Source organism: Balaenoptera musculus, chromosome 13 (assembly GCF_009873245.2).
Source record: "Balaenoptera musculus isolate JJ_BM4_2016_0621 chromosome 13, mBalMus1.pri.v3, whole genome shotgun sequence".
In the NCBI taxonomy this organism is placed as follows: Eukaryota; Metazoa; Chordata; class Mammalia; order Artiodactyla; family Balaenopteridae; genus Balaenoptera; species Balaenoptera musculus.
The window spans coordinates 42,926,467-42,940,559 of NC_045797.1; the positions used below are offsets into that span (position 1 = coordinate 42,926,467).

General features: G+C 48.0%; 1 protein-coding gene across 4 annotated transcripts in view; it reads right to left on the bottom strand.

Annotated features, from left to right (window-relative positions):
• The window catches only part of CCDC85A (coiled-coil domain containing 85A), a 201,489-nt gene extending 195,947 nt beyond the window's left edge, over positions 1-5,542 (bottom strand). For all 4 annotated transcript variants that reach the window (XM_036873890.1, XM_036873889.1, XM_036873887.1 and 1 more), the window contains exon 1: positions 4,670-5,542. In XM_036873890.1, the coding sequence (XP_036729785.1) occupies positions 4,670-4,933 (264 nt within the window). In that variant the 5' untranslated portion in view covers positions 4,934-5,542. The remainder of the gene's footprint in view (positions 1-4,669) is intronic.
• Positions 5,543-14,093: the final 8,551 nt, after the last annotated feature.

Consider the following 14,093-nt stretch of genomic DNA (forward strand, 5'->3'; position numbering starts at 1 on the left):
AAACAAACAACCCAATCCAAAAATGGGCAGAAGACCTACATAGACATTTCTCCAAAGAAGATATACAGATGGCCAACAAACACATGAAAGGATACTCAACATCACTAATCATTAGAGAAATGCAAATCAAAACTACAATGAGGTATCACCTCACACCAGTCAGAATGGCCATCATCAAAATATCTACAAACAATAAATGCTGGAGAGGGTGTGGAGAAAAGGGAACCCTCTTGCACTGTTGGTGGGAATGTCAATTGATACAGCCACTATGGAGAACAGTAAGGAGGTTCCTTAAAACACTAAAAATGGAACTAACATATGACCCAGCAATCCCACTACTGGGCATATACCCTGAGAAAACCATAATTTAAAAAGAGTCATGTACCACAATGTTCACTGCAGCACAAAGCCAGGACATGGAAGCAACCTAACTGTCCATCGACAGATGAATGGGTAAAGAAGACGTGACACATATATACAATGGAATATTACTCAGCCATAAAAAGAAATGAAATTGAGTTATTTGTAGTGAGGTGGATGGTCCTAGAATCTGTCATACAGAGTGAAGTAAGTCAGAAAGAGAAAAACAAATACTGTATGCTAACACATATATATGGAATTAAAAAAAAAAAAAAGGTTCTGAAGAACCTAAGGGCAGGACAGGAATAAAGATGCAGATGTAGAGAATGGACTTGAGGACACGGGGAGGGGGAAGGGTAAGCTGGGACGAAGTGAGAGAGTGGCATGGACAATATATACACTACCAAATGTAAAATAGATAGCTAGTGGGAAGCAGCTGCATGGCACAGGGAGATCAGCTTGGCGCTTTGTGTCCACCTAGAGGTGTGGGATAGGGAGGGTGGGAGGGAGACGCAAGAGGGAGGGGATATGGGGATATACGTTATACGTATAGCTGATTCACTTTGTTATACAGCAGAAACTAACACACCATTGTAAAGCAATTATACTCCAATAAAGATGTTAAAAGAAAAATCATTCTCAGCTTCAAAAATTCTTCCACATTTAGCTTAATCCTCCCATTTCATAGAAAGTTCATCATGTTCTTCTTCATCTAACTGAATTTCCGTGTGAAAATATTCCCCTTTGAGTATCCTACAACTATTCCTGTTTTCTCCAGAACTGGGAAGTAAATAGGACTTGTGCCACCATGGGCTCCTTCCCAAATGGAGTGAAATATATACAGTTGACCCCTGAGCAAACTGGGGTTAGGGGTGCTGACACTTGGCCAAGTTGAAAAACCATGCAACTTATAGTCGGCCCTCCATACACCAGATCCACAATCATGGATTCAACCAACAGCGGAGAGTAGCACTGCAGTATTTAGTAGTGAAAATATCCCTGTAAAAGTGGACCTGTGCAGTTCAAACCTGTGTTGTTCAAGTGTCAACTGTACTTCTCAGAACTGTAGTTGGGGTAGAAGGGGCGTGTATTGGCCCATTCAGTTTTCTTTATCACAGCTCCTTTTTTTCCGTTATTATTCTTGCAAATATTATTTACTCTCCAATTCTGAGCTATTTCCTCTGCCTTCTAATGAACAGCTAAGCAACCATTTTGATAATAACCTTGTGAGCTAGTTTTTTCAAATCTGTCACTTTAAGACTTGGGCCGTCTTTTTCAAAACAGTGTCTTTTTAACATTGCAGCAGGCTACTAGATGTTACCCATCTGTCTAAAGGGGGCTTTTAAAAGATTAAATCCATAATCACCTGAAATTCATATCATCCCAAATTTCATACATAAGAGTGTCAAGTACTACAACTGTGGTTAAAGAATTGTTTTAATTTGTTATTAATGTGCTGCAGATAAAAAATCTATAGAGATTCAATTGCCCCCAATTCCCCTCAAAGGAAGAGAACGATGCTCCCATCCCCCAATGTCTACAGCCACAGTACCACCTAGAAGCCTTGAAAATATTTAGATGCAATTTCAAAGGCAGCTCACCAAAAGAGGCATAAGAAAGAAAAGTGTTATGGCCTTAATTACCCTAAATTTACAGTCTTCAGCTGAGAGTCCCAAACCAACAGAGGCAAAAAAAAAGAAAAAAAAAAAGAAAAGAAAATCCCTTCCTTCCAATTAAATGAAAATAAATTTAAAATGTACTATCGTTATCTTCCAATTCCTCCCACCCCACCCCTTTCCTTTTCCCCCTTGGTATCCATACATTTGTTCTCTAAGTCTCACTATTGATACTATGTATAAAATAGACAACTGACGGGAACATACTGTATAGCACAGGAAACTCTACTTAATGCACTGTGGTGTCCTAAATGGGAGGGAAATCCAAAAGGGAGGGGACATATGTATACGCATGGCTGATCCACTTTGCTGTGCAGTAGAAACTAACACATTGTAAAGCAACTATACCCTAATAAAAATTAATTAAAAAAAATAAAATGTACTATCACTTATTCAGTCAACCGCATTTATGGATCACTATGGTGTGTAGGGAAGCTCAGAGCTGAGATGAGGAAGGGAAGGAAGAAGCCTGGCCCCTCAGAGTGGGCCAGAGGCTTAGGAGGGGCCACCACGTGGCTGCCCCAGGATGATGGGAATGAGGAGTAGGGGCTGCATCAGAAAGTAACCAATCCCCATCATTTCTGAACTTGATAAGGAGGTGGACTGGAGAGTCTTTTAATGCCAGGTCACGAATCTAGACCACATGGAGACTCCTACTTGAGGTGTACCCGCTCTTAACTGGCCTGATAGGTACTTCCCTAAATGAGGTTACTGGAATGAAGACCCGGTCCTCCCCTCCCCTACACCACTCACACACAGACCCCCACAGGCAATCCACACAACCTAAAAGAACTTCCAAGTATTTCTAAGCTCTATGTCAATGCTCCATACTATCAAAATCTCTAGGAAATTAATTACAAACTCTTCCAAGTTGCATTATAGTTCAAGCCATGAAAGAAGATTAAATTGGAGGGTTATGAACTATACTTGTGTCCAGCTTTGCCACGGAAACCCAGATCCAGGAGATGCATGGCTTTACGTACACTTACGCATCATCTCCTGATGACAATGACTACCATTTTTTGTAGTCAAGTCCAGAATTAAACCTTCACCTAAATTATCATAATTTATTGTCACACCCCCCTAGGAGGTGGTTATTATGATTTGCATTTTATTGATGAGTAAAATAAGGCTCTGAGAAATTACCCAAGCTCACCCTCCTGGCCCAATGAGGATTCTAGATGCAGACCCACCTCTGAGATGACCTTCCCCCTACACCGTCCTGCCTCTAATCCAAGAGTCTGGTACTTAATAGTCCATTAGTAATGAATTAAGCCAAAGGAGAGAGTAAGGCTTGGGATTTTTCTGAGAGATCCTCCTAACTGCATCCACTCTAGGGACTGTATATGACAGTCAACTGGAGCCTCAGGGGAGGGCCTTCTCCACCCGCACTGGGCCCAGCACCCAGGTGAGCATCTAGCAGTTCTCCCCCTCCCACTCCCCTTTGCCCGAGAATCCGAGGGCTGGAGCCGCTGAGGCAATTAAGAAAGTGTCTACTGCCTGAGAAGTGGGGTGGGAGTGGAAAGGGGACAAGAACAGCATGTGCCTGCGGGAATTTGCTCCCTGAGGTCCCTGCAGCGATTTCGTTTGTGTCTGGCTTCCTATAAACAAAAGAAGAACAATGAGAGGAAGGCATACCAGGAGGCACCAGCGCAAGCAGTAAGGAGAGGAAGTTTGTGGTACACTCGGGCAGGGCGGTTCCCCGCCACCCATCTGCTGCAGCCAGCCGGGCTGGCACCTTGCTGGCACACTCAGAACGCTCCAAGGAGAAAAGAAAGTTGGTGGGGGGTTGGGGTTTTATTGTTTTGTTTTTCTTTTGTTCTTTTCCTTCCCCTAATAGCAAAGAGGGAGGACTGGCTCCAAAGGAAAGCATGCCTGGATGGCACTTAGGGTCCACTTCCAAAACCCTGTGTTTCCTAAACTGTCCCTCTGCCCTTCCCCCCCTAGCTAGACGAAGTTATAATCAAATTGGGGGTAAATGGGGTGGTCAGGCCACCCCAGACGACGCCAGACAACGCCAGCCGAACTCGAGGAAAAGGAAAGCATCGGAGCAGGTAGAACGTGAAGGAAGAGGTAAGCTCCTCTGCACCATGCGACATAGCCCAATTCCGAGGGTGGCGCCGCGGCTTCACCCTGGGCGCCCCGCCAGCCCCTCTCCCCTGCATCGGCGCCCTTTCCTCATCCTCTGCCCCACGGAGAAGTCGTGGCGCCAGAGCAGCCATATCGTATCCCCGATCCCCAAGGGCAAAGGTGCTCTGGACTCGCTCCTTCGCTCGTTTTTTCCCCTCCCTGGCCGTAACCCGGCTCCCCAAAGCACTGATTTTCCAGGCTTCCTGGGAAATTAAAGGTTCCGCGTACCCATCGCTCCCCTCCCAGCCTTTCAGCGTCCTTGGCGCCCGCTCCTCCGGCCACGGAGGACCGCGAGCTCGACGCTAGTGCGCCCCATAGGGGGAAGAGGAGGGAACCAAACATCTCCAAAGTTTGGAAAAGTTTCCAAAGGGCTGGGGAAGGGGAGCAGGGGCTGCTGACAGGGAGAATGGGGAGGATCACCTGTTGACGGAGGGAGGGAAAGTTTGCCTGGCCCCACCTCCCCAGGGCGCCCGGCTCCCCGCCCCGCCGGGCCCGGCGCTCACCTTGAGCCCGCGGATCTCGCCGAGGTGTAGCTGCAGGCGGCGGTTGACCTCGCGGATGAGGTTGCTGTGGTCCAGCATCGCGCTCACCTTCTCCGCCTCCGCGCGCCGCAGGCAGCGGATCAGCTCCTCCTTGCTCCACTGCAGCAGCTCCTCGTCCGACACTTTGGACAGGTCCTCAACGGCAGTGGCCGCAGACGGGCCGGCAGAGGTTGGCGGACAACTTTCCGCCGCCGCCGCCGATGCACCTCCGGCCGCCTTCGACATGGTATCCGCGAGGTGGCAGGTGCGAGTGGGTGGAAGAGGCAAAGCAACTCCCGAAGACGCGGGCACGGCTGGGCCGCCTCCGCCCACACCCCAGTGCGCTCCAACGAGTCAGCTGCACCGCCCGGGGGCCACTGGGTTGGGGCGGTAGGGGTCGCACTGGACCGCCATCCTACCTCGCCATCCCTGTGCGCGCGCCCGCGCACCCCCAGGGCCGGGCAGCCACCCGCGCGCTGCGGCCAAGGCACATCCCAACTCCGCGCAAGTCCATGGTGAGGGGCGCCGGGAAGCTGGCGCCGCCGCGGGAGACCCTAGGGGGCCCCACCCCGGTTCCCCTGCCCTCTCTGCCGCCCTAATTCGAGCCTGTCGCCCCCCACACTCGGGCACCCACGCACTCACACACGGTCACTTTCCTCCCCCTTGCCCAGCTGCAGCCCCCGCTTCTCTCCTCTCCTAGCCCCGCCGGGGAGCGCCGGGCTCCGCGGCACCTCGGGAGCTAATCCAGCGCCGCCGCCGCCGCTGCCCGAGGGACTGGCGCGGCCGGCCGGCGGCGCTCCTCCTGCCGCCTTTGCTGCGCCCGCCGCCGCTCCCAGGCTGCTGGGAGAAGCCTAGGATTTGCAGCGCCGAGCCGGGGAGGCGTGGGGGGGCCGGGGGGGGCGGTTAAAGGCTGGACCGGCAGGAGGAGGAGCCTGGAGCCGGGGCGGGCCGCCCGCTGCTGCAGCCGCTCACCCGCCCGCTGGGATCCCGAAGCGCGCTGTGCGCTGTCCCGCCGGCAAGGCCGGGGGCGCGGCTCCTTCAGCGCCGGGGCGCGGGTCAGGGTGGGGGGCGGGAGGGGGAGAAGTGTAAGAAGCTGTGACACTCGGTCTTTGAGTGGCTCGCGCGCGCCACCGTGTGGCAGAAGCAACTCCCTCCGCCCCCTGCACGCCAGGCTCGTCACCGGGCAGGGCAAACAGCTGCGAGCAAAATGAAAGATACTGGTATTTTGAGAAATTGGGGTTCAGGAAGGATGGGTAGGAGGACCTGAAGGGTAACCGTCTGACTGTACTTTGGAGAATGGAAGAAGAGGTCGATGGCAAAAGCAAGGGGGAGGGCTTTGGGGGAAGGAACGTTTAAGAAAACCCCTGTACTCTAAGAAGGGGAGAAAGAGGCTTCTGGGCAATACTCTTTAGGGACCATCCACCCCTACCCTCACCCCAGGCCTTTATCTTTTCTAAAAATCAACGACTTTGTGTAGAAGCTTAAGGGGAGGTTCTGAATCTTTTATATTTTTGTTTGAAAAACACCAAAGCCTTAATTAAGGGAAAAACAAAAACCTTCATCTCTTGCTTCCCGAAGCCTGGATTTTAAGGTCAGCACAGTCATCTCCCCTCTGAGCAAAGCACAGCCCCTTACATAAGCTGAAATGCCAGCCAAGGAGATTTTCATTTTCCTCTGTGCCGCAGGCTGCCCTGTATTACTGCCTCGGCTGTTTATGATGGTAATTTCTGGAAGGGGTACTCTGTGTTCCTGAGTACTAACTTTGGGCTACAAGAGCCCCTTCCCCATCCCCAGTTCTACTCACACACGAAGTCGCATGGAATCACCTCTGAGCTGAAAACATGTTTTTTTGCCTGAAGAACTGGATGTATTTGGTCCTGGCATGTCACTTAGGTGAATACTCTCCTCTCCAGGATGGGGACAGGGTCAGAAAACTGCAGGGATTTGCCCCCAGGGGGGCTTCAGAAAACCAGAGTGCAGAGGCAATCATCTCCATCCAGTAGGATGAGAATCTAAGTCAGAGACCCTTACCAGCTGGTCAGTGTGTGTCCCCTAATAAAGCTGCCACCTGTTAAGAAATGATCACTTGGGGACTTCTGAGACCAGACTTCCTGGAGAGCCTGCAAGGTGGTGTTGCCCTCTGACCTAGATGGGCTTCAAGTTCCCCTCAGCTTGACTACACTTCAGACAGGTGTCTTCCTGACCAAAGGTCCCTGACCTCCCTTTTCATAGAACATTTACTTTAGAAAACTTTCCATTGTAAATTCTTTCTCTGCACCCTTGAGCTGTCAATCATCTCCCAGCTTCTCACCAGTTTTACCACCCAGGAATTCTTTCTCAAGGACCTGGGAGCCATCCCTTTGAAATGTGATCATCAAGGATGATGATCCTTGGATCCAAGGATGATAGATCATCAGGGATGATATATCTCTCTGGGAGGTAGAAGCCTAACCTCAATAAGTACCAGTTAGCAAACAGATGGCCTCATCACATTGACCCACGCCCCCCCCCCCCACCCAGCATCCTCTAGTACTGTTGACCCTTGAACAACAAGAGTTTGAACTGTGGGCGTCTGCTTATACATAGAGCGCCAGCCATCCATCTACATTTGAGGCAGGAAGAAGGTAGAAGCAAATGGCAAAAGTTCTCCTGTAATAGTAATATGACCCAGTGAATCTCATTTATATCCTAATAGCCCGGGTTTGCCATCTGACCACCTCGCAGCTTCAAGTGAAGCTAGGTAATTTTTTTAAGTTAAGCATATCAATGCCACAAGTAAAATCAAAGTTGTTTTAATAAGAAATAAGAAAACAAATATTGGATAGGCAACTAACAATTTCATATGCAAACCTTAGCAGTGGACTCTGTATACAGTAAATGGAGGTAGCCTAAAACCAGCCATAAAATGACTAAGTCATTAGGTCCTGATGGTTTTACCTCATTTGTTGTTTTGAACTAACTGTTCCATCACAGCTCACTAATTGCCCAACCCAGATTCTCACTAGGTCTCACCTGACCATCCTTACGGGTCCATCTGACTTCAGTATCACCTGTCTCGAATTTGGTTTCCACAGAACTGCCCAAGTGAACTACCTAAAAAGTCAAGTCCAGCTGCGTCCCCCCTAAGGTAGATTGAATCATTGTTCATAATTCTTCACAACCTCCCTGTATAATTCATACCATCTCTGCCATGCAACTTTGCAGTAGCTCCCACTGAGGGGGGGCAGAGTTTATCCTCTCTTGATGATATTGTGCTTGGCCACAGGACTTGCTTTGCTCCTGGAAAGTGGGTGCACCTGAGGGTGTACCCCTTCTCTGGTGAGAACTTACCCTCTTGTACTTCCACACTTCACGGGGAAAAGAGCTAACCTTGGGTGGCTGTTTTTGCTTCAGTCTGGGCCTCACACAGGGCCACCCTGAAGCACGGCCACCCTCCCTTCACAGACTCAGATCTGTGTGCAAGAACGTGTGATTGTTATTAGGCCACCGAGTTTGGGGGAGATTTATTGTGCAGCATGAATGCTATAGATAGCAGATACAACTCCCCTGCCTAAACCCCCTCAGTGGCATCTCAGTATCTCTCCACAGAGCAAAGCCACATTCCTTAGCAGAGCACAGAGGACGGGCAGTCTGCCCTTGCCTGCTTCTCCAGCCCTCCCCCCACCCTACGTTGCCTCATATTTCATACTTATCCAGTGCCAAACTGACCGTAGCTCCCTACGGGCGCTCTCTATACCTCTGTGCCCCACTGATGCTGTTCTCTCAATGCCTTCCCTGCCTTTTTCCTCTGGACAACTCACACTGTATCCTTCCGTGGGCAACATCTCCTCCAGGTCCCTGGCATCAGCCCACACTTCTCCAGTGGAGGCAGAAGTGAGTATCCCTCTCCACTCCCATAACCTCCATTGCGTACCCCTAGCTCAGCATTTAAAACAGAATATCAAACTACAGAAAATTATAGGTAGAGACTCAGACTAACCCAGCTCAGTCCCAGCAGAAAGTTTAGCTCCAGCCAGAATTTAATAGTCTATCTTTTCCGTTTTCTCCAAACCCTACGGACTCCCATCATGCCCTACAGAACTCCTCAGTGCAATGGGAGATGTTATTGAGGACATTGCTGAGTATATCCCGCAGTGCCTTGTCATGACACTGCACCCTAATCCATGAGGTTTCTTGGCAACTCATTAGTTTTAATCTTACAAAGACTGAATTATGCAACTGGTGTGTATTCTTCTTTGCACTGGGTGCTGGGAAGTCAGATCCAAACTTGTGGCCCACATTCAGTTACTTAGACAAGACTTAAGGAATATAATTTTTTGACTAATTCTGACTTCCAACATTTTTTTACTTTCAAATTTCCTTCTCCAAATTTCCAGATTTCTTTTTTTCCTTGCTCTGTATGTGTCTTTGTAAGTTACCAGATACATACATCTATAAGCACGTATACGTGTGTGTACACACACACACACATGGCAATAAAGAAAGGAAGAAGGGGACAAAAGGGAAAGAGAGGTCTTGTCTTCAATCATAGACCCTATATGTTTTCTCTCCCATTTACTTTGACGTCTTCTCCCTCTATTAGGCCCTAAACTCTGTGAAGACAAGGCCTGCTTCCTACCTAGAGTCCGCACTCAATAAGGAAAGGAGGGAAGGAGGGAGGGAACAAGTTTGCTAGAGGCTTTTGTTCAGAATTGTTTATCCCCCTGGTTTGGAATGCCTCTTCCTTTTAAAATATTAATTACTGTTTGGTATTTGCTATCTTAGAAGGCAAAGGAGTGATCTGCAGTTTAGAAAAGTTTTCAAAATTTTTCAAAATTGTTTCAATGTAGGGTAATATGGTGCTTTGATGAGTTCGTCTCAAAGGGCTACAGAATGCACTCCGGTGACAGGTTTCTTCTCTGATGATGCCAGCGTGAGTTACGGCACCGCGTGAACAAGGCTGAGGCTCGTCTCATTGTATCTGTGTCGTGTCAAGTAACACAAGCAGCCACTGAAACCTCCTATCTTGCTCCACCAAGAACCACTTTCCCAAGCAACACTTCAAAACTCAGTGGAAGTGCAACGGATCTTGGCTTTGCTCCCTACTTCTGAGTCCAGAGCCAGAGAACACGGCCGCTGTGCGGAGCCACGAAGTAGCTGGGAATCCCAGCTCTGGTGAGGAACCTCTGGGGGTGGTGGATGTTACTGCTAGATGCCTCCAAAACATGTTTCCACTGCAAGCCACTGCGGAAGTGCTTTGCCTTGATCCAGCCCCACAAATGGAATATTTAGCAGCTTGCTAGGTTTTATTGCACTCTGTTCTGCCAAGTACTAGGGCAGAAACTGCCAGCGAAAGGTTGATGTAACTGCCAGAAGCACCCAAGGAAGAGAGGTCCAGCCAGCCTGACCCCCACGGTTGAGATCCCTAGTGTCTTCTGGCTCAAGGGAGGGAGCTGTCCTCCTCCCACACCTCCAGGCTCACAGCTGCGCTCGCTCTGTGGGTGGGGGAGGTGTGCATCTCAGTGAAAGCAGAGGGTACTTCAAGGAGCCCCTATTTTCTGTCGTTTGCAAAGGAAACGGGCATACCCACTTGTGGTAATTCCTGGACCTTTAGTGCTGTTTTCACTATTAACCCTCCTCCGGGTCTCTACTCCTCGGATTCTCAGCCTTGGTTACATACTGGAATGACCTGGGGTGTTTGAAACATGCTGATGCCTGGCCCTCTCCCTAGAGATTTCTGATTTAATAAGTCTGGGGGGTGCAGCGTGCACACTGTTTTCTTTTTTTTAAACTCCCCACATGATCCTGCTGTGCAGCAGTTTGAAAATTGCTGTTGTAGATTGTATAGAACACTGTCCAATAGAAATACACTACAAACCACAAATGCAAGCCACAAATACAATTTTAAATTTTCTAGTAGTTGCTTTTAAGTGAAAAGAAACAGGTGGTACTAATTTTAATAATAGAGTTCATTTACCCTAAATATCCAAAATATTCAACAGGTAACCAACATAAACAATTATTAATGAGATGCTTTGCATTTTTGTAGTAAGTTTTCAAAATCTAGCATGTATTTACCTTTATAGCACATCTCAGCTCAGACACGTTTCAAGTGCTCAATAGCCACATGTGACTAGTGGCTTCCAAATTGGACAGCACAGCTGTAGACCATTTGGTTGGGGGGAGGGAGTGGAATAAAGAGTGGTACCTGTGGTGGGCTGAATAATGACACCCCAAAAGATATTCATGTGCTAATCCCTGGAACCTGTGAATGTTACCTTACATGGAAATAAAGGACTTTGCAGATATGATTACATTAAGAATCTTCAGATAGGGTCCTAGCTTATCCCAGGGGGCCCTACATGCAATTACATGTATCCTTGTAGGTGGGCAGCAGAGGCAGATTTCACAAAAGAGGAGACGGCTATGTAACCACATCAGCTGGGATTGGAATGATGAGGCCACAAGTAAGGGAATGCTGGCAGCCACTAGAAACTGGAAGAGTCGAGGAGCAGATTCTTCCTAGAGCCTCTAGAGGAAACACAGCCCTTCCAATACTTTGATTTCAGCCCCTAAGACTCATTTCAGATTCCTGGCTTCCTGTGAGAGAATAAATTTCTGTTGTTTAAAGACACTAAATTTGAGGCCACAATAGGAAACTAATACAGCACCAATTATAACAGAGCACTTCCTTTTTATCTGTATTATTGTAGTTATCACAGCCTGCCTTCTTTTATGGCTAGTTGGATACTTATTGATTTTTTCTTTTTGAGGCAGGGACATGTCTATTCCTTGATGAACCCTCCACCACACCTGGCAAGTAAAGTGTTGGTTGCAGGAGCATCAGCAAAGGTCGCTCAGATGCATCTGAAGCGCAGTCTTCAGGGTGCCCAGACTGTGGTGTGCACTCAGGAATAGCATGAAAGGAAGGCCTCCTCCAGAAGAGATCTCTATGTGGGGAAGTGACAGATCACAAACATCCAGATGCCCATTGGCCCATTGTAACGCCTGCCCACCTTAGTCCCTTGACATGTCTTTGAGAAGCAGTAACCCCAGGAGTAGAAAAAAGGAAGAAAGTGCTAAAAGCAGGAACTGCCTACCAGGTCTGACCTGCGAGGCAAACTCCAGCACACTGGCCCACCCCTGTCTGTCCCAGAGCAGACCCACACCCACACAATCAGGAAGTTGTCAGTCCCTTTGCTCAGCTGCCTGAAATAGACATAGTTAAGAGTCTCACAAGTGAAAATGCCTCTTCACACATTTGCTCAATAAGATTGCTTTTCTCCTAACACAGAGATCAGCTGCCCCGAGGGTGTGCAAGTTTGATTAGGAAGTCTGCTCTTAGGCAGACAGACAGTCTCCTGCCAGCATCAGTACCACCTGGAATGTTGGCTTATAATTGCCCCCATGTAGTTAAAAATGATAAATGGCAGAGCAAAAGTTGAGGTACACTCATTGCCTTTCAGAACAGCACCTTCCAAAGTGCCGTGGTCATACTGTACTGGAGGAGAACTCTCATGGACGAGGCACACAATCTTATTGAATCAACTATGGGACGGGCATTTGATCCCATTTTACAGATGAGGAGTCCAAGGCTCAGGCCAGACTCACACAGTTAATGTAGAGTGTCATCCTAATGATCATCTTCACCAAAAGAAACAGGAGGAGTATGAAGACTCTGCAGGTGACTCTCTGGGCCCCTAACCTTACATACAGCCTTCAAGAAGTGGAATAGGGGTCTTCAGTGGTGTATTCAGTGAGACCCAGGTTTTTGGAAATAGCAGTCCAGCAAGCAAAGAGTGAGAACAGGCTCTGAAGGTGACAGAAAGAGAGTCCTTATGCCTTTGCCATATTAATTTGCCAATTAGGACTTGTAAAGAAGTCCTAATTGCAGAATAATTTGCAAGGAAGGGAGTTGTAACTTGTTTTCTTTGGTTTGTCTGCTAGCATCTACAGAAGTTGCTAAGGCATGTGCTTTCCCATGGAGATGTTTGCATATGATGCTCTGTGCCTCAGCGCCACTGTGCTGCTGGTAATTCCTACCCCTTCATGTCGCAGCCTTAATGTCACTGCCCCAGAGACACCATCACTAATCAGGTCATCAAAAGGACCTACTCCTTCATCGTGGATTCATTGCCTTATTAGTTTCCTTTATAACACTTTTCATTTGCAATTTATGTTTTTTTTTTGTTTACTCTCCATTTTTCAGCTGGGAAAGGCATGAAGGGAGGAATTGTTTGTGTTGTGCCTGACCCATGGTAGGTACTCAGGAACTCTTTTAGTAACTGGATAAGTTGCAGATGTTAAATACTTGCTCATCAGCACAGCAAGCCCCAAATCACTCTGTGCTTTATAACAGTACAGATCCCCCAACACCGGAATGCTAATTCAGTTGGTCTGGGATGAGGTCCTGGAAATGTGTATTCAAAGGCTGCTTCTTGGCTGACTCTGATGTGATCAATCATTAGAACAGCATGTGGGAGCCCCGTGCCTGCCTCCTCACACAATTTTTATTTGTTGTCTTTGCAGTGAGAGTCATGGCAACCACCTAATTCACACACTCATTTCTGGGTCTTTGGGATGCCTGAGAGTATCTTGTGAATCCTATTTGCGTATGTACCCTTGTCTATCCACGAGAAGCCATGAATAAGATTCAGGGCTAATGTTACCCCTTATACACCGTGAGTTAACGCTCCCCAGCAAGAAGGAGAGACAAAGACCACCACCATGGTGGGAATCTGGGGAATATTCAGGGCAGCCGAGGAATTCTACTTTCTGGAAAATGCATTCCAAGTTCCTTGGAACCTGAAAGTGACATATATCTTTTGGGGGCTTGTGAAAGAACCAGAAGCTGGACTACCTAAGGATGGCCAGGGGAACTCTACGCAGGCTTGAGTGATAGGAGACCAACTTTAAATACTCTCTTAGCAATAGATGGGGAATGAGGCTGGAAATGGCAGCAATAGAGAGCAGAGGCCACAGCCACAGAGTGGTGACATAGAAAGAAAAATCTGGAAAGGAATCAAGTACCTGAGAAATTAACTTCACTCTGGGCCTTTACTGTTGTCCATGGGCCAGCAGCATTGTCTTCACCAAAGACCTTGCTAGAAATTCAGAATTTCTGTCCCTACTCCACAAGTACTGAATGGGAATCTGCCTTTTGACGAGCTCTCCAGGCAGTTTATAAGAACTTCAAAGTTTGAGAAGGGCTGACCTAAACCAATGGCATTTGGTGAACTAGAGGAAATTCCTTAGAATTTAGGAATTCCTTAGCTTAGAGGAAATTCCATTGTGGGCTTATTCAAGCCTCAATGACATCTAAGGCTGGTGGGACCAGGGAAACAGGGCTTAACCACTCTTTCCTTCCTGGATGTCTCATTTGATCAAGGAGGATGTGAGCTCACTGGAGCCAAGGAGAGTTCACTAA